Source organism: Astyanax mexicanus, chromosome 12 (assembly GCF_023375975.1).
Source record: "Astyanax mexicanus isolate ESR-SI-001 chromosome 12, AstMex3_surface, whole genome shotgun sequence".
In the NCBI taxonomy this organism is placed as follows: Eukaryota; Metazoa; Chordata; class Actinopteri; order Characiformes; family Acestrorhamphidae; genus Astyanax; species Astyanax mexicanus.
In genome coordinates, this window is record NC_064419.1 from 44,809,096 (window position 1) to 44,830,990 (window position 21,895).

At 37.7% G+C, this 21,895-nt stretch overlaps 1 protein-coding gene and 1 long non-coding RNA gene across 2 annotated transcripts in view; one reads left to right on the forward strand and one right to left on the reverse strand.

The window, feature by feature from the left end:
• The window catches only part of LOC125806157 (uncharacterized), a 437,736-nt gene that overhangs the window by 180,241 nt on the left and 235,600 nt on the right, over positions 1–21,895 (forward strand). The window lies entirely within an intron of this gene.
• The window catches only part of rimkla (ribosomal modification protein rimK-like family member A), a 43,861-nt gene that overhangs the window by 20,145 nt on the left and 1,821 nt on the right, over positions 1–21,895 (reverse strand). Inside the window, exon 2 of the mRNA XM_022671042.2 lies at positions 2,895–3,125. Coding sequence (XP_022526763.1) covers positions 2,895–3,125 — 231 coding nt within the window. The remainder of the gene's footprint in view (positions 1–2,894; positions 3,126–21,895) is intronic.

Below are 21,895 nucleotides of genomic sequence, written 5' to 3' on the forward strand. Positions count from 1 at the left end.
TTGCTGGTTTCTGGTTTAGTGCAGCATTTAAACCCTATTTTGAGCTGCTACAGTTTTTCTACTGGAAAAAGAAAGAGAAAGAGAGGGGGATTGAGAGAGAAAGAGAGAGAGAGAGAGACACGCAGACAGCCACGGAAGCAAACAGCAAATGTCAGACAGCCCCACGTCACTAAAGCAGCTGCCTGCCTCTCGGTCTCTGTTTTCATTCAGATGGTCATGAGTTCTGCCTGCTCTCCCTCCAAACAGAGCCCTGTTACATAAACAGCTCCGGCACGTCTGCGCATGCCTGCGCGAGGATGTGGACGCGTGTGCATGTGTGGAGGATTTGGAGAGGATTTGTCAGAAATGGTCCTAAAGCTGTGTATTTGCTCAGAGCAGGGGGATGAAATGACAGCTGGCTTATGGTTTACGCTTTAATATGTATTTTTAACCTTTAGTCTGTTTTAATCTTCATATATATTTTCTTATTTTTCTTATTTTTATAACACAGTGCATCCCTGTTGCAGGAGCAGCCCTGTATTATGGCCATCATTATCCCCCCTGTTTGAACGGTTTTGCATTCTGCTTTAACACACTGGAATAAGCAAACATTACGACATGCAAGGGCGGACATGCTCTGAAACTCTGTCTGCTTAGTAATGAATCACTCCAGCCACGCTGCAGGCCCGACTCTTACAAGGTTCTCCTACGATGGACTGCATTTTTTAGCTGACTCCTACATAAACGGCTGTGCTGAGCTTGCATCTGTCCTGCTTGAGTCTTTGTTGTTCGTGCTTTCAGTTCCCTTTCCCCCACTAGAGCTGCTAAAATGAAAGAGAGCACGTGTACACAAGATAAATTTATATATGTTGCGTATTTTTCGCACTATAAGGTGCATGCCCTTGGACTGGAATGGAAAGTAGAGGGAGGGGCAAACTCAGAGGATTTTGGGCAGGAGTTCAGGGGGAAGCTCCGCTGGAAAAGCGTGAAGCTGAAGCCCGCCACAAGGAAAGATACAGGAAGAGAAAAGGGAGAAAGAAAGAAAGAAAGAAAGAAGGATGAAGATGGGGAGGAGGTGGGTGCCAAGTTGTTCGACGCGCAGGTAGAGAGGAAGTGACCGTTTATAAAGGGTGGAGAGAGGGAGGAGTTAGGGGCGTGGATGTTCATAACTCTACTAAAGGCGCACCAGATTATAAGGCACATTATGCAACACTAGAAAGGAACAGGGGTGTCGCCACGTTTACTTTTTCTTATTCAGCAGGTCTCACTCGTGGGGGAAAGCGCCCAAGTACATAAAACTGTAACCCTTTAAAAAAAAACAAAATTAATCTACACATATTTCTCTCCTGAAAACTGTTTATTTGGGTGAGTACAGCGCTTCCATTTATTTACAGTAAGCTTAGATTTCCAGATTTCCACTAAGGCTGGCTGCAGCAGCATTAGCTTTAGTGGCTAACCTCTAGCGCTAGCAGGATGCAAATGCCACCCAATAGTGCAACACTGAGGAACCCTAAGGTTTCTGGCAACCTAGGTTGATATTAGCTAGCAGTTCGTCCTATGTAGCTTGTTTTAACACTGTAAACACACAGACTACAGTCCAATATACTCACCTCTGGACAGCGAAAGGGCTAGTGCATAGCGCATATAGCAGCTAATGCTAATGCTCCAGCATTGCACATTATATTGCGAAAAATACAGTACGCACAGAGACAAAGATATGCCACATGTCACGAGACAGGAACTAGAATCCCTGGTGTCTCATGATCTTTGCCATGTCCCATGAAATCTATAGAATGGTGTGTGTGTGTGTGTGGTTTCCTGTATTAAACGCGGATGTGGAATCTGGATTCTTGCCAGAATTGCATTAGTGTCTGGACAATTCTAGGCAGACGCTGCCGGTCACCATCATTACCACCCAACTCCACTGTGCTATTATTCACTGTGAGTGGTAATATTAGCATTCTATGGTTAATGCTGGGTACGCACATGACCCTGTGGATCTAGGAACATCCTATCTGCACCCACCATCTGTAGCAACTATTAGACTCCAAATTGTAGCTGTTCAACCTCACAAGATAGCACCTCGCAATGAATTAGATTTGTGGATTAGATGGTGTGGAGAATTTAGTGGAATTATATTGTGATTATATCTGGCAGCAGTCTAGCGGCTAATGCTAATGCTGCTGCACCTAGCCTTAGTGCTGGAGAAACTTTACTGAAAACTCACCCTTAGACAAAATATTGGAAATCTAAGCTTACTGTAAATAAACAGAAGTGGTTTACTCACCCAAATAAACAGTTTTCAGGAGAGAAATCTGTGTAGAATAACATCCAGCACTTGTTTGACTTTGAAAGTAAATGTTTAATAATTAGAGTTTTGTTTATTTAGGGGCTTCCCTCAGCTTCCCTATTAGAAGGGAAACATGGTGACAACCTTGTTCACTACGATGAAGGCATCCTAACTAGTGTCACTTAATGTGCCTTATAATCCGGTGCACTTTATGAGTGAAAATAGACTAGAAAATAGATGGTGGAAACAGTTGGAGAGTTGAGGTACACATTGAATTCTGCTGTGATTTGATCACCCGTGGTTTTATGTTTTTTGGATACAATCCGGGTTAACACCCGAACATCCCTTTCAGACAGCTTCCTCTTACAGCGTCCACAGTTAATCCTGTTGGATGTGGTTGGTCCTTCTTGGTGATATGCTGACATTAGCCTGGATACCGTGGCTCTGGATGTATCACAAAGACTTGCTGTCTTGGTCACAGATGCTCCAGCAAGACGTGCACCAACAATTTGTCCTCTTCTGAACTCTGATATGTCACCCATAATATTGTGTGCATTGAGCAAAACTGTCAAAATCATTGTCCAACCCCTGTATGTATGTGTTCAGGTCAAAACTCAGTACTCACCGTATGAATAAGTATCAGGCAGTGGGACCCCGTGCCCAGCCAGCTCCTGGAAAGTCCAGAACTTGTTGACGCAGTTGAGGATGGCCTGGGGTCGGTTCACCAGGCGGCAGCCCATCTTCTCCAGGTGCCTCAGCACAGTGATATCACTGTCAGACTGCACCCATGGAGTCGGGACTCGAACCACAGCTACTTGGGGGTACGACGTCACCACCTCCTGCCCCACCCGCAGACCTGAGACAGACAGGGGAAGAACAGGTGAGTACAAGGAGAACCATCTGCTACTCATTCGAGGGGTCAGGACCCAAAAGTGGGTCACGAAAAACTTGTAAAAAATAAATAGACAAAAGAAATGTAAATAAATATTTAATGCTCATCTGATTTTATACTCTTTTGTCTTTAATATTGGGGAAAAAAGAGTGAGAGTGTTCTCTGAATGCAGAGATATGCAGAGAAGTGAAATATCAAATTTTCTGGCCTTATTTCTTTTGTGATTTTTTTTAATACTACAATAAATTAAATATTTTTTATACATGTAATTCCCAAGTTCCTCCACAGTTTCTTACAAATTATGCTCCTAAATTCATTTTACAGGCATAAGTATGTTTAAATGGGTTTTGTTTGGTTTTTATTCCATAAAAGTGAGAAAATGAGTCCTGAGCTGAGACCAGTTGAGCACCCCTGCCATAGAATATTTAAATCATGGTAGTTCAAAGGTTTCAACACTTTTATACACATTTTGCATCATGGCTTTTTTTCCTGCAAGGTGGGAATACTTATTGGACTGCCAATGGTCTTAAAGTAAACAGTAAATCAGTAGTGTAGCTACAATGATTATTATAATACTACTACTTTTAACTTTAAAAGGTGTTGCACATGATTTAAATAGAATACACATTTTTTTTCTAATAGGGGTGGGAGATATGGCCCTAAAATAACATTGTTATTTCATATTATTTTTCTATACTCTTGGAGATATGACAGAACACTTAATATTCAAAGATGTTGGCGATATTATTGCGCAATATACGATATGGCACTAGGGGTGGGCGATATGGCTCTAAAATAATATTAGAATATTTCAGGGTATTTTTGCGATAACGATATACTTGGCGATATAGGAAAACTAAAATAATTAATTCATTTCAGGAATCTAGTATAATAGTATAACAGAATAATCATAATGTAGCAAAATAAATAATATAGCATAAAACAATATAATGCAGCAAATAATATTGCAGAATATTTAGTGCATGCATATAAACTGCAAACTAAAACAATTATACAATAAATACACCTAAAGCTTCACAGTAAATAATAGACTACTTTTAAGACAGAACAGCCCTATTATCACGATATGGATTTTTAATATCATGATATTTCTGTGTCACGATATATTGTATACCATATAATATTGCCCAGCCCTATATGGCACAACTTTATTTTCTAAGCAAATGTTTTCTAAAAGATCATCTAGCTCTCTGGTCCATTTGCACACTGGGTGGGAAAAAAAAAAATCAGTGTTCAGACTCTTTGGCTTTATATCATGGTACCGTTTTCCAGTAAGGTGAGGTTATTGTTTCTTTAATTCGCACATCCTTATTGGACCGGTGACGTGGTTTAAAAGCCAACAGTAAATTAGGTTCATTACGTCTTTCTGAAGCTTTAATCCTGTATCGGTAAATCTGGTGCAGCCAGACAGCGGCGTGTGAAGGCTTGTGGACATGTATCTAAGCAACACCTAAGCGATGGCTGAGCTCGAGATTTGGACCACTGCCCTCCCCCTGGCACTCAGACACAAACAAACACCGTCTCCTTCTCCGGCTTTGTTGCCATGCCAAATGAACTGGCGCAACACACACACACATATACACACACATATACACACACGCCTCTAAAAAGGCGCCTGTGACATCTTCGCTCCCCTCCAGAGCGGTTATACAACAACAGCCCAGAAGGTTCTTCAGAAATCTCTCTCTGTTTCTCAGCACTGACCCACTAACCCAGATCTATCTGCTCTGAGTTTTAATGCTGTAATTACCATCTCAGCTGTGTTCAACACTTCAGATTCATCATCATTCTGCTTTAATTACACACAGACAGAGGAGGGGCGCAGACTTTTCCAGAGAAAGAGGCAAGTCAAGGTTTGCTCTGCAAACTGAACCTCCACTGCAGTGATTAGCTTTATTAGCACAGGATGAATTAATCAGAAAAAGGAAACCTCTAGTGCTATATAAAGCGATGATGCAATTCCTCTCATGATGCAACACTCTTATTATGGGGCTTCAAGTGGTCCAGCAGTCTAAAGCACTGCAACTATGATCAAGTGATCGCCGGTTCAAATCCTGGTCTGTTCATGCAGCTTGCCATCAGCTGCCAGAGCCCCGAGAAAGAGCACAATTGGTCTTCCTCTCTTTCTGGGTGGGTACAGTAGATGGCGCTCTTTCCCATCTTCACTCCAAAGGGTGATGTTGATCAGCACAAAGCTGCGTCTGTGAGCTGACATATAAGAACCGAACCGCTGCACTTTCCTCCGAGCGTTAGCGCTGTGATGCTACTCAAAAAGAGTCATGTTCAGCTAAATTCTATCAATTTTTGTGATTAAAGACAAGCCAGAAATAATCGCTGATCTTAGAAAAAAAAAATTCAAGTACCAAAATCTTTCGTTGCAGCCTACCAGGCAGTGTATATTAACCGTGTATATAAACATTTAAAATGTGGGATTTAGCACCTTTGACAATTTGCATGGTCATTATGTAATGTTTTAAGGATGCTTATATTTGATTTCCATTATACATTTCAGACAACATTAGGCATATTATGTTTGTGCATGCTCGTAATCAAACATGCTAAACCCTGCATCATTCTCAGAGCTTTTCATCCTCCTTAACGACTGTCGGGACTGACAGACAGACACTGCAGCACAAAACGCTGTCTCTGCACGAACACGCACACTACTGCTGCTGCTGCTGCTGCTGCGTCGTCTCCTTCTGATGCAACCGTGCTGGCACATGCTCAGATCTGCACTGGCTGTGCAGTGAGGGACGCAGAGAAGGGGCCGTGCCTGTGCGGATGTGTGTGTTTTGACTGCTCAGCAATACAGGCAGGGTTAAATCAGTCATGAGTTCTCTCTGCGGTTCTGAAAGAATCAGGCACATTCAGATGGTAAAATCATCTGCGGCCACATCCCCAACCGGCACCGCCCCCTCCCCCTGCCGCCTCTCTCGTCCTCCCTTTCTCCCTCTCTCTCTTTCTCTCTCCAGCTCCTCTCCCCCACAATTCCCTGGGGCGTCTCTTTCTGCAGCAGCTGTTGCTTTATGGTTTGTGCTTACACTTGTGCCATTAGGCTGCGTTAAAATGTTAAATTTTAAACACTCACTGTTCAGACATATATACAAACATACAAAAACACATACTTGCTAGGGGTGTCCCCCATCCAAATCACTTGATCGGAAATCGAGGGGTTGAGGTCGAAAACTAGCAATTATTTCCTCCAATAAAGCTCAGATTAAAATATTCTAATTTGAAAAGCATCAAAACTTTATTATATTTTAATATAGATGTTATAATACAGTTTAAATATATAAAAAAAAAGCTCCAGTCTGCCAGGCCTAAACCATGCTAAACTATTATTACTGTGTCCCTTCCCAACAATACAGGGAAATACCAGCATTTAAAAAAAAAGTTAGAAAAAAATATGGATAATTAGTACTTTAGTAGTAGTTTATTTTCTGATAAAATGGTCATTTTTGATACTCTTGTTTTTTTTTTTTTTAATAATTAAAACTTAATAAAAAAAAATAACTTTAAGGGACAACTTAAATGTGTTCTTGCTTTCTTTCTTTCTCTATGGTTTGTGCTTACACTTGTGCATTTTGGCTGCATTAAACACTAATCTTTTAGTGTATTATTAAAGGCAACACTCACTGTTCATACATATACACATACAAAAACACATATATGCTATGGATGTCCCCCATCCAATCACGTGATCAGAAATCGAGAGGTTGATGTCAAAAACTAGCATTTATTTCCTCCATTAAAGCTCAGATTAAAATTTTCTAATTTGAAAAGCACCAAACTTCACTATATTCACTATACTTCACTACACTATACCATGCTAAACTATTATTACTGTGTCCCTTCCCAACAATACTGGGAAATACCAGCATTTATATATATATAAAAAAAAAAAATCATAATCTTAATTCTGATTAAATCGCAAAAATGTTGCTGTGTGAAATTAGTTTATTTAAGAAAACATGCATATTTTAATAGAAATCCTTTGGACGGATAATTAGTACTTTAGTAGTAGGTAATTTTCTGATAAAATGGTCATTTTGATACTCTCGTTTTTTTTTTTTTAAATAATTAAAACGTAATAATAAAAAAAAAAACTTTAAGGGACAACTTGCCTTAAAAAGTGTTCTTGCTTTCTGATTTTTTTTATGTTTTTGTTTTTTTTAAACTGCATTACCCAAGTATCGGATTTGGACTAGGATTATTCTGCAACTAATGATTATTTTGGTAGTCGACTAATCTTTTGATTATTTTTTCGATTAGCTGCTTAGTCAACGATTATTTCTGATTATGATTATGTCTTCCACCTCTAAAAATGGTAGAAACAGCTGATCAAGAGATTGAATTTTAAAGACATTTAAATGTCTAGATGTTGTTTAAAAACATGGAAAGTACTGATATTTAGTGGTTAAATATATGTAGTCTGCCGTGTTTGGGCACCTGTCTGAGTGAGCCTTTTACCCATCTCCCATTGCGCTTCAGTCACCAGCATTACTGTTACAAATAACGATTAGTCGACAATGAAATTTGTAGTTAACAAATTTAAATAGTAATCATATCGACTAATCGTTGCAGCCCTAGAAAATGCACAAAATCTAAAAGAAAGTGAAAGTGATCGGGACATCCCTGATACATACGTGTGCCAAAAAGCATGCATGCTCCTCAAAGAGAAGGGGAAGGAAAGAAAATAAATAAGTAAATAAATAAATAAACTAGTGGGCCACATGTGCACACACACATGGCTCCTATAAAAACAGCAGACAGTGGTGTGTTCTGTTTAACATGATTAAATGCACGAACACAGACACACCTGTATTCCGCATGTTCTTTTAAGTCTCAGACGTTTACAGAGCTTAAGCTGCTGTTTGTAACTGTCTTACATGTAAGTAGGCCAATTACAGGTAAAGAATCAGGCGCGTATAGGGTTCTTTAAGTTGAGTGATGTCTGTGGAGAACCATGATTTTAAGATGACCTAGAAATGTAAAGAACTCTTAAATTTATTTCTTTACACTCTTCTTTAAAACATCTTTCAGAAGTGGAACAGATGTTTTGACTAGATACCCAATAAGGCCCAGTTTGTCCAGTAAGTGAAATGTTTCAAACAGTAAACGTGCAATTTACCCAAAAAGCTGCAGCCAAAGAATCGCCACAAATTAAAAACCATTAAATTAAGAAATAACAATGTTTTAAACTCTATAGGTCCTATCTTACACCCTGCGCAAGGCGCTTCCCGATGCTCATTGTTCTCTTACACCCCCACAAACAGTCTATTTTCACACCTTCCACCAGCGTTGTTTAAATAGCAATGGTGCTTCCGAACATATCGATTAAGAAGTTAGGTGTGTTCAGGTCAATTACTGGCGTATTGCTATCTTAGCAACAGAAAACACACGTGCGGCACTGACTGAATACAACCTAGACAAACGCCAACAGTGCGACCTTCACTGCGTAGGTAAGTTCCCGCTGCTGAGAAGCTCTGCACCATTAAAATAGCAATCTGCCCAAGTCAGAGCGCACCTGGTTCTTGGAAATGGCAAGAGACACGGATCCATGATTAATTAGTACATGTTAGGAGATTTAGTTCATGCGTTTTGTGTATTTCGAGCCATTCAATGTGTATTTTCCTGTTATGATAGCAAAGACACACTGAAATGCCCTTAAAAAAAGCTACATGATGCACGGTTTATCACTCACCTACAGATTGCTAAAATAGGGCCACATTTGTCATTTGCTTTTAACTAGTATCAGGGTTCAAACACATTTTAACCAATAAATTTCCATAATTTTTATGATTTTCCATGCCTTCAAGGCAAATTTTAATGACCACACGTTTTTTAAAACATCAGTGCAGACATGGACGGTAAAACCCGCCCAAAAAAAATCAACTAAAACTATAATTAAAATTGATTATAGTAGGCTTAAAATGAATCTGGTAAAAAGTTAACACACAATCTTTAATAATAAAATGTGCGTCAGATCCTGAGAGCTTCATTGCGTGGTCTTAAATTACTGAATTAACTTATCGACTTATCGTTTATCGATGGAGAAAATGTATTTTTTTTTTTTTTAAAGATGTTTAGAGCAAATTTACTTGACTTGCAAAACTTTCTGGGTATTTTTATTTTTCCCAAACGCATCCAGGCCTGGAAATTGCTATTTTCAAAGATGATCCTAAATAGTTTACAGGTTGAAGGTTGATTCGTATAGAACCAAATCTTGATGTGCAAAAACTGTAACAGAACTTTGAAAAAATTAAGATAAGGCTCAAATGGTTTAGACCAGGGGTGTCCAAACTTTTTTTGTTGGGGGCCAGAAGGAGAAATATATTTGAAGTCACGGGCCACAGACTCTGTAATAAAACAAATAATGAAATAAACCACTTTAAATAATACTTTTTTCCTGATTATTTCATTTACACACCATTTTACTTGACTTACTATCTTTATCTTTGACAGTGTTGTGTAAACTAAGATTTTTCAAATTGATGTTTAATTTTATGATGTCTCTTAATATTAAACTCCTTAATTACGGCAACTTTTAGACTCTTTGGCCCGTTTTTCTGCACTAGAAATGTACACCCTCTCCGCTTTTAGACTCTTTGGCCCGTTTTTCTGCGCTAGAAATGCGCACTCTCTCCGCTTTTAGACTCTTTGGCCCGTTTCTGACACCTAGCATTTAAACTTTGAATCTCACATTATAAAAACCTGCTTAACAGTGGGCCAACTTTCATTCTATTTCTAAAATACCTCGCGGGCCGCTCCAAAAAAGGAAACGGGCCGTAGTGTGGACACCCCTGCTTTAGAGAGATGCCAAACTGGTTCTACCATTGGTCATCCACTTTTACACACCCCTAATCACAATCAGAGAAGCTGGTGAACACCCTGTTGCGAGTGATCTAACTGAGGTTAATCCCATGACTGTTTGCTAGAGGAAGTACTAAACTCATGACTACAGCAGCATGGTTTACCCAGTCCAGCTGTAACAACAAAGCAGTGCTACATTTCTCATCCACTGGAGGAATGGTCATCACTGCTATATTCCAGTTCACTCGTGATGCACCACCACTCACTCCCTCTTAACTACGTGCACACGCACACACTTAGCCTTCCGCCAAGCATCTAAACACCACAGGATGTGAAATGCCCACAGTCACAGGTCTCAAAAGCATGGCGAAACCGCACTGAGCAGTCACAGCACGTCCTCCTGCCTTCCTGAATCAACAGAGCTAAATATAGAAAATAATAATTGTACGTGTGATGAATGAATGATATGCACGAAATCTACAGAACATTTTATTATATAACATCATGGAAAACAAAAAGACATACTGGCTTATTCTTCACACTAGGGCTAGGGGTGGGCGATATGGCCCTAAAATAATATCACGATATTTCATGGTATTTTTACAATAGCGATACTCGATATGACAGAACATGCACAACTGTAACAAAATGAAAATGAAAATTATATTTTATTACAGCAGATAATATAACACACCAATAACTGAGATCAAAAATACAATGATTTAGATTGTCATGATACGAATAACAATCCACTCCAAATTTCTCCATATATCCTGGATTAAAGTAAAATAAAGGATACTGGACAGATATAATCCTGATGTGATAAAGGTTGGCGATACGTGAACACAAAGCAATCCAGACTTTTCTTATACAGAGTTCTCCAATGGTGGAACAAACTACTGTACCTTCTACTACCAGATCAGGAGAATCTCTCACTATCTTTAATAACATCTTTAACATCTTAAAGACTGAGCTCTTCAAAGAACACTTACTCTCCTAACACCTCGAACACACTACTTTTAACCTCATTTCCTGCTTTATCCCAATATTTCCCTTTGGTTTGCTAATGAACATCATTATTTTGTTGCTGTCCAATGAAGAACACTTATCTCCATTTTTGACTATTTTTAGCTACTACAAAATTTAAACGGACAAACTGTCCCTTACACTGTGCCAAAATTTCTGGATGAGAGGACCAATAGAAACTCTTCAAAATGACCTGAAATAAACTCTTTTACATTGACTTCCATATAAAGTTTACAAGTTTTTTCTTTCTCCTGTAAAGTTGCTGTTTTGGAGATAGGTGTTTAATGTAATGTAATGTAATATATTGTAGCAGTCAAGCAAACAAAATAAAAGGACCCAATATAGGATCTTAATTTATAAAACAGCATTTTTGCTCATTGCATTGTTTGTCTACATCTTACATAACTAAATCCGTTCTGATTTCTTCTTTTTGCATGTTTGTTTGTATCAATTTGTATTGTTTTTGTTGATGAGGCAATATTACAGTCTGAATGCTATTCTGCCTGCCAACAACAGCCCACCACTAAAAAACTAACTGCAGGGGTGTGCCATATCGTATTGTACGCAATAATAATAATAATTGCAAACATTCTTAAATATCATGAACGATATTATACCCTGAAATACTGTGCCATATCACGTACCCCTATTTATTACATCAGAGCACTACTTTATATAGTTTTTTCTTTTGTTAAAAACAGTTACTTTTCTCATTTATATTTAATAGAAATATAATGTATTTTACTTTACTCATGCATATATGGATATATTTGGAGTCCATTATACCATATAAATACCATGAAATATTGTGACATTATTTTAGGGCCATAATCGCCCAACCCTATTACACACCCTCAAGGATATAACTGCTTACTGTGATTGGACCACAGATTTAAAAATCAAAGTAAGTGGCTTACACCACCATTAAATCAGATTGTTCTCTTACTAAACAAATCATGAACACATTATATAGATAAAAAAAAATAGGTCAACCTAGCTGCTTGACCTTGCCAATGTCCAAAACAGCCCTTTACATCAACAGGAGACCTGCATTCAAAGTAGCCGGATGCCGAGCCACCAGAGCACTACTTTCATTTTGGATCAGTGCGCATGTCATTCTAACTGCGAGCAGCGCACTAGTCTTTCAGATCATTGGCTGCGCTCAGCTTCAACCAGCAACGCAAAGAGCAAGCTTTAGAGAGAAGTTTATCGGCTTTTATAAGCTTCTTGAACACAGATTTATACATTTGTATGTGTGTGTGTTAAAATGGTGCGGACTTGTGATTATCCAGGCTGTAGCAACAAAGATGTGGCTGATTCTCCGCACAGTTTCCATCGTATCCCCGTGACTGACATTGCTCTCAGGCAACTTTGGATACTTGCAATGGGCTTCCATGTGGACACCAAAGTGGTGAAAATGAAGAAGCTTCGTGTTTGCGGTGCACACTTCAGCGAGGATGACTATGTTTCTCCATGCCCGCTGTTGTTTGTGATGCAGGCAGCAGCTGGCCCGCCGACGTCCTCATCAATTGACAGGTTCTGTATCTCGGGCATAACTAAATCCCACTCGTGGCAGCAGTAACATTCCACCTCTGTCGGCATTAGTTCGCACTTCAAACAAGTGCACCAGGATTTGTCGGCCACCCTTGGTATCGCAGCAGCAGCAGCAGCGGCTCCAGCTTCGGTCTCAATCATTTCTCTGTCCACCCTCTCTCTTTCTGCACGATCCAATTCGATTTGGGCAAGTTCCTCCTCAGTATACTCAGGCTCATAAAGATACCCCCTTGGCTCTGAGCGGAAATCAATATATTCCTCGTCGCTCTCGTAGTCCGACATGTTCCCGAACAGTAAACAGTGAAATCGAAACCGTAGGCTAGCTGCCAGGTTGCGCAATCGCGCGCACTGATCCAAAATGAAAGTAGTGCCCCAGTGATAATGAGGCGTGACTTTTGCAGACACCGTTTTTTGTTATGCAAATAAATCACTCTTTTGCACTCGTACTGTTTTGGGAAGAAAAACGCTTTCGTTTCGTGACCCCAGCAAACATGCCGGACTACTTTCGGCTCGGACAATACTGGACAAGAACTCCGCTCACCGGACATGGTCGGGGGTAAGTCAGTGAGAATGCACGAAACTGGTCATGTTGATGCCATACAGATTCATGTCAAAAATCCCGAACTATCCCTTTAAGTTCTGTAACAGGCACTGCTGACTCACTTACACCTCGTAGCCATTTACACCTCGTAACTTTGTGCGACCAGTATCTTCTAATTGTTATCTTTAATAAAAGATTTCAACCACATGCTCGTCAAATGCCTCTTCCAATTAGTCACAGTAAAATATCATCGCTGTGTTGGACAGACAAAGTAAATTTCCCTTGTTTGCTTGTTGAACTGAAATTATTAGTTGTGTCTATTAGTGAAAATGATCAGAAGTGCGTCTTAGACCATCTTCTAAAGCGATGGGTTCGAGCGATTGGATTTTATCCATTTTATCCGTTTTAAAAGCGCCTCAGAGATCAGATTTACAATTAATTAAAAAAATTACCACAGACCTTCTTCTAAAGTGGTGGGTTTGACTGACCGGATTTGTATCTCCTTTAAATGCGTCTCAGACCATCTCTTAAAGTGGGGGGTTTAAGGGGATTCTAGTATATTCTAATTGGTATCTTTATTAAAGAATTTAACCACATGCTTTTACACTTAGTCATCAAATGCCTCTTCCAATTAGTCACACTGAAATACGATCGCTGTGTTGGACAAAGTAAATTTCCTGGTTTCTTGTCGAACTGAAATTATTTGCAGCATTTACTAGTGGAGATTATTTGAAGTGCATCTCAGACCATCTCCTGATATTGTGGGTTTGAGTGATCAGATTTGTATGCATTTCCCTCATTTGCTTGTCAAACTGAAATTATTTCCCTTGTTTGCTTTTCGACCTGAAATTATTCAAAGCATTTTTAAGTGGAAATCATTAGGTGCGTCTCAGACCATCTCCTGAAGTGGTGGGCTTGAGTTATTGGATTTGTATCTCCTTTAAATGCATCTCAAACCATCTTCTAAAGTGTTTTTTTTTTTTGAGTGATCAGATCTCAATTAATTTTAAATGCGTCTTGGACCATCATCTTAAGGGGTTGGTTTGAGGTAACGGATCTGTATCCACTTTAAATGCGTCTCAGACCATCTCCTAAAGAGGTGGGTTTGAGTGATCAGATTTGTATCTGTTTCAAATGTGTCTTTAAGTGATCAAATTTATATCTGTTGTACAGGTTTCAGACCATCTCCTTAAGTGGTTGGGTTTGAGTGATTGGATTTTTCCATTTCCCTTGTTTGCTTGTCGAAACAAAAATATTAGTAGCATTTGTTAGTGGAAATTGTGATTAGATCTGTATCCATGTTAAATGCATTGCAGATCATCTCCTAGAGCGGTGGGTTTGAGTGATCAGATACATATCTGTTTTAAATGCGTCTCAGACCATCTCCTAAAGTGGTGGGTTTAAGTGATTCGGTTTTTACGCACTTTCAATGATACAGCTTGGTCATCGAGAGCCTCTTGACCAACTGTATCACCGTTTGATATGCCAACACTACTGCGACGGACTGTACACTCCAGCAGAGAGTGGTAAAGACTGCGGAGAAGATCAGAACATCGTGCAGAACATCTACCACCAGAGAGTCCTCAGGAGAGCTGCCTCCATCCTTATTAAAAACTCTACCCACCCCCAGCATGGACTTTTCACACTTCTGCCTTTAGGCCGGAGGTTTAAAAGTGTGAAATGCAAAACCACCAGGCTAAAGAACTCCTTCTTCCCCACTGCTACCAGACTCTTGAACCTACCTCAAAATAACCCTGCACATGACTCTTTACACGTTTACATGTCAAGTACATTTCAAGGCACACATTCACTTTACTGCAAAAATGTTATAATAATTGCAGTACTGAACTTTTTCCAATTTCTTTTTTCATATTCCACTGCTGTAGACAATCCTGTACTTACTTTACATTGTCATCATAAACACATTTCCATCCTGAATGTCAATTAACACCAATTTAATATTTATGTTTAGTTAGATTGCTCTATCTTTCTTTATTGTATATTCTCTACTTTTATCTTTGTGCCACATACTTGGCAAGGAGCAAAGAAAGAATTTCATTGTATGAGGAAAATTGTTTCTTACCGTGCACATGACAATAACCTCTTTGAATCTTCAAATATAAATGCGTCTCAAACCATCTCCTTAACTGGCTGGTTTGAGAGATCAGATCTATGTTCATTTTAAAAGTCTCTCAGACCATCTCCTAAAAGTGGTGGGTTTGAGTGATCAGATCTGTATCTATGTTAAATGCTTCTCAGACCATTTCCTGAAGCAGTGGGTTTGAGTAATCAGACTTGTATATGTTTTTAATGCACTAGTATTTTCTCCCAGCACAACCAAAACTACAGTGATAATCACCACACAATAATTCTGAATGTGCAGGTATGTGGAAATTAAATCTAGAAATTTTGAACGCTTTCTTTTAAGGCCACTCAGAAACAAACCCTTTTGACTACTGACTTACCTTTTTTAAGCTAAAAATACTGCCTATTTGGAAACTGCAAAAAGAGATGCATGAAAATTAAGACAGATTTAGGGATTTATGTTTGGTTAAACAAATTTTAAGAATCCAAACATATTCCGAACAAATAAAATTTGCATGTCCTGTTACCACACAGCAATCAGATTTCAGTCTGACTAACCCCAAACCTGCATGTTTTAAAAAATCTTATCAGGGTACAATCCAGATAGCAGTAAAACACAAATAATTTCTATTTTAACTTGTTTCCCTAAAATGTTCTGTAGAATACCTCAAAAATATATGCTTTGTGATTCGTTTTATGATAAGGTCACAGATACAGTTTCTATATCACTGTTCAATCAAGATAATATCTGTGAAAGCAACACTTAACAGTGGAACGGTGCAGCAGCACACTCTTGATTCCGCCTAATGTTCATGCAAGTTCTTGTCATATAGGGGGTTTGGATTTGCTTCTCTACCAGCATCCAAGCAGTTTTTCTCCAGAACCTCGTCTCCTCCGTTCCCCAGAACAGCTGATTCCAAATTAGAAAGCAAATGTGGTAGAAACCGCAAGCTGAAGCTTTTTCTGACTTGTAGGATCTAATTACTTTCATTTTGAGATCTTCAGATAGTTGGTTAAAGCAGCCAATAGGTACTCAGTGTTAGTACAAGCTTTACAGAGAGTCTTTTAAGCATTTAACAGCCAATTTAGCCACTTTGGCTAATGACTAGGGGTGTGCCATATCGTATCGTACACGATAATATCATCAAAAAGTTTAAATATCGTGAATGATATTATACCCTAAAATATCGTGCTTCATCACCCATCCCATTTCCCATTATATATCTGCTAGAGACCATTATTGAGATTATATCTGTCCAGTATCATTTATTTTACTTTAATTGATATATGGGGATATTTGGAGTGCTTTATTGTTATTATCATGACATTTTGGATCATTCTGTTACTAATCTGACTTCTGTTACAAATCTGAAAAGAATTCTTGTATTTTTTAATATCTCACTTAGGGGTGTGCAGTATTGTATGTAAGAATATTTTTTTTTCTTTTCTTGCAGTGTATAGTGTATTTTTTAAATATTTTTTAAAAGTGTTTTGTCACATCGCCAAGAGTATCGTTATCGCAAAAAAAAAAAACATGAAATATCGTGATATTATTTTAGGGCCATATCGCCCACCCCTACTAATGTTTATCGCAATAGGCCTGTTATTTTTGTAATTTTTTGACTAAAAACAGTAAATGCCAGAATAACAGAATAGCATAAAAAAAGCAATTATACACTTTTTAAAGACAGCGAAAATTAAATTAATCATTTATTATAATTAGTTAGGGAATTATAAACGTATTTCTTTGCCTAACTTAGTCCACACTGAGTGTGTGGGGTCAGGTATTGAAGCATGACTTGCCTAAATACTGTTCACCGTTTTATATAATCAATAAAAAAAATTACAATCCTCTTCAAACTTCTTTGTGTACTAATAATAAGCTTCTAACAATAACCCAGCAGCCACTATTCCACCAAACTTCACACTAGTGACTCTTCTTACTCATTCGTTTTTGTGGTTGAGATAAACAGATTCTGCATTTCCCCTTTACAGCTTGTGAAAGCTTACTGCTCCCAATTCATCCCTCTCTCTCTGATAACATGAACAGGGGTTTTGCTCCAATTTAAAAGTCAAATTTAATGTTTCAATTTAATATTTAAGACCCCAATAAATATAATTTAAGGTCATCATTTCTTTAGTAGAAAGCAATTTATTGTTAGCATGTTAGCTAATGTTAGCTAGCTGTCTTCTAACCCTAGTTCTATGTATGTATGTAACCTTAGTTCTCTCCCTGGTAAAAGTAGCTAGCTTGCTGCTAATGTTAGCTAGCTTTACGCTACCCTTAGTTCTCTCCTCAGTAACGTTAGCTAGCTCGCTGCTAATGTTAGCTATCTATCTGATAACCTTATTTCTTTCCCCAGTAACATTATCTAGCTTGCTGCTAATGTTAGCTAGCTCTACGCTACCCTTAGTTCTCTCCTCAGTAATGTTAGCTAGCTCACTGCCAATGTTAGCTAGCTATCTGATAACCTTAGTTCTCTCCTCAGTATTGTTAGCTAGCTCGCTGCTAATGGTAGCTAGCTCTACACTACCCTTAGTTCTCTCCTCATTAACGTTAGCTAGCTCGCTGCTAATGTTAGCTAGCTATCTGATAACCTTAGTTCTTACCCCAGTAACATTATCTAGCTTGCTGCTAATGTTAGCTAGCTCTACGCTAACCATAGTTCTCTTCCCAGTTACATTAACTAGCTTGCTGCTAATGTTAGCTAGCTATCTGCTAACCTTAGTTCTCCGCGGTATCTCAGAGCCAATGTTAGTATGTGTTTCCCCACCGGCATTAAAACGCACCATTTAAAATGTAATACCTACTGCGCAAATTTACAGTAAATTTCAGACAATTTAAGACCTTATTTATCCAGATTTTAATTTAAGACATTTTAAGACCTTTTAAGGAGTAATTAATCAAGAATCTGATTCTGTATTACACTAGACGTATGTGCTAATGTGTACAAATAAAGCACTGTTTAATATTTGGTTTGTTAATCTATGGTAAACATGGTCTTTAGCTCATAAATCAAGTTTAAGGATGATTAAATCACTGGTTTTAATCAATCTAGGAACAATGACCTGACTGTCAAATCAGCAAAGCCTTCAAACATCACAGCCAGCCCATTTGCTTTCTTTAAAAAGTGCCTAAAAAATGTTTAGAAAAGGTATTCTGGTTGAAAGTAAACTACACAGTGTTTGCAGTCAAATCATTTGCAGTGCAAGTTAGAGTCAGTGGGCTTGTATTGTAAATGTTAGGATTTTATATTGAAGTTTATAGGATGATGGTAGGTGGTTTAAACCTATTTAAATCTATGGGCGATGTTACATCTGTCAAATGTCCGTATTACTTATAGATCATTCCATTCAAGACTTAAAAAACATCAGTCTCTCTTTTTTATTTGGTATTTAAATTCCTTAAGACCTAATTCCTTTTTTTTCTCATAAGTGAACAAGTGAAGGCAACGTTTTAAAATCTTTTTGGTTTGGTTAGGTTAATGTTAATGCATTTCAATGCATTTCCACATTTGAGGTAAAGACACTATGGTGATGAGGATTATAATAGTGGAGTTAATTTAACCTATACACAATTTTACACCATCAATATATTTCCATCTTTAACTCAAGGGTTAAGAACACGGCTGAGTGATATGGATCAAAACTTATATCTCAATATTTTTAGCTGAAAGTCGAAATATACACAGTTTTTCCCCTTCAAATCATAAGGTAATAACAAATAGACACTTCTGAGACAAAACTACAAAGTTTCAAATTACATACAGGCACTTTTTAACGTTATTTAACATATTCTAGATATATAAAAGATCAGTCAGCTATGTATCAACATCAGAACTGGGTGAACTACTACAACATAGTCCATATCAATAGACCCTTTAAACAACATCACAACCTTCACCATAAGGCAATTTATTCATTATTTGTAGATTCTAATTCATTGTATAAAAACAAGCTGATTAGAATCCCAGAACACATTTTTTCAGATAGACAGTATTTGTAAAATGCTTTTCCCACCATAAATAAACATGAAAGCATTGTTTTTTAGTAGTATTTTTTAATACTCAGACAGCCATGGTGGCATTTATCTTTTCCATCTGTAAACACCAAGTGTGATAAGTATGTGGGCGTATTTAGATTGGTCCTATAGACAAGCTTTTGCTCTGGCTGTGTCCAAAATAAAGGAGAAGCTTTTATAATATCTTAAAAATTGAAAGTTTAAAATGATTTTATACAAGATATAAATGATTCAATGTAAAAAGGTTTGGATTCTGGAGGATTGATAACCGACAGAGCACAGAGCGTCGGGTATGTTCTAGAAACACTGCGATTAAAGGAGCAGCATGCTTGACTTTATTATCTCGATCTAAAATAACATAATTCAGTGCAGTCCTTTTTTCTTAAATATATAGATTAATTAGATAAACAGTAAGATATCAGCTATGGAACTAATATGTTAAATGTTAGACCACCACCATTAGCACACATTAATCATCAGTGCTCCACCATGTGCCTGCAGTCTAGTGCAGTAGGGCTGCAGTGGTGTGGTTTAGGACGCAGCCGCCGTCTGGCTGACACTCGTGACCGTTAGATAAAGAGCTATCTGGATCATTTGGCTCACAAATGCTGGAAAACAGCAGCTTTTAACCGATATTCTGTTATTCACACAGGGTTTGCCTGTATCTGGAGACAAAATGGTGGCCGTATCCAGCATCCCTGGCAATGTACGTACGTGATGCAGACTGGAAACTGGGTTAGGCGGTCACTGTCACACAGCTTAGTATCCAGCTAGCCAACCAGGCTAATAGTGTATCAGTGCATTACCATCACAAACTGCACAACCAGTTCATTCATTCACTTATCCATCCGTTCATTCATTCATTCATTCATTCATTCATTCAGCAAGTAATTAATAATAAATAAACAAATAAATAAATAAATAATAATAATAATTTCACATACTGTAGCTAGCTAGTTATCTAAATATATATAAAAAAAAAATATATATATTTTTTTATTTTATTTTATTTTATCAACATGCTCTTGGGTGAGATGTGCTGAAGTCCCACAAATACTAATATCCAATCCAATACCAATGTCTGACCAGTATGTATTATGTATTACTTATGGCTGTCAGCACATACAATAAATCTGGAAACTTCAACGCGTTCATTTTTTTTTTTTTTAACATAAAATAATCAGAATGTAGATTACACTTTACTCTTACTCTTATTCTCTCCCACATACACACGTGCGTGGTGATGCACACACAAATACACACCTGATGGCACATTTCCTCCTTTCAAGCTCCTGAGTGTGGAATATGGAGCTACACTTATGTTTATTTTCTCCATTAAAACTTTCAGTTAAATTTAGTTACTCAGAACATTACAATACTCTAGTTTAAAAAGCATCAAACCTACCCTGAGGTATTATAATACAGTAAACCAAAAGCATATAGTCTGCCAGGTATAAAATCACACTACACCAAGTGGATTAATATTGTTACCTTCCCAAAAATACAGTTTTTAAGTGCCAGCATTTAAAAAAATATATATAATCATTATTTTATTCACGATTTAGTCACAGAATATTGTAATATTATTGAAAAATTCAGTTATGGAATTGGCGCCAATAATACAAATCTAAGAATATCTAACACTACTTCTTGTTTAGCCACTAGTAGTAGTAGCAGTATTTTGTTGCAAGAGTACATTCTTAAAATAATAATTATATATATTTTTAATTTAACGTTTTATTGCATCGCAAATACCCTTATATATTGTAATATTTTTGGGGCCATATTGCCTAGCCCTAATGGAATGGCAATAATGATAGTTGGCTTGGCTTAGCTAGGTTAGCTAGCTAGCTAGCTAGCTAGCTTTGTTAGCTAACACTAGTTAATTAACAACTTGGCCTGGCTAGTTAGCTAGCTTATCAATGACATACAATCTGTTTGTTTAGGCCAAATCAGGAAATATCACTTACACAACAATTATTATAACACTGTAGAAAAAAACAGGTTATTGGTTCAAGTAACCTATAAAAAAGTTACCTACTATTAGATAGTTTAGCTAGTTTAGTTAGCTACCAACTAACATCTAGCTTAGCTAGCTATTGTGTTTATTTGTATGTTTGCTTACATATATAACCAACACTGAACAGTAATTTACCCAGCCTTCAATAACTGACTCTTTACACACAGTGTGTTCTGCAGTAGATGAAGAAAAAAAAATGTATAAGCTATATTTTCCAACATATAAGTTGTGTAAGTGGTATTAGCCTAAAAAAAAGATTGTATGTAATTTATAAGCTAACTAGCCCGGCCAATAAGTTAACCTACCAAGCTAACCTATAAAAGTCACCTACGATTAGTTACGTTAGCTAGTTTAGTTAGCTAACTAACAGCTACCTACTGTGTACATTTACAGCATTTGGTTTACACTCTTGTTAGGAGTCTTGCCCAAGGACCCTTATTTGGTGTTTAGTCACCCAGATCAGAAATGAAACCCCAAACTCCCACATGATGTGTTTGCTTATAAGCAGGCAGTGGTGTTATCCACTGTGCCACCACCAACCAAAAAAAATAACCCTATATATTTACCAAATTATGATTAATAAAAAAAATTGTATCTGTCTTTAAAAGGGTATAATTGCTTATTATAAAGCTTTAGACTGCCCATTCTTATTG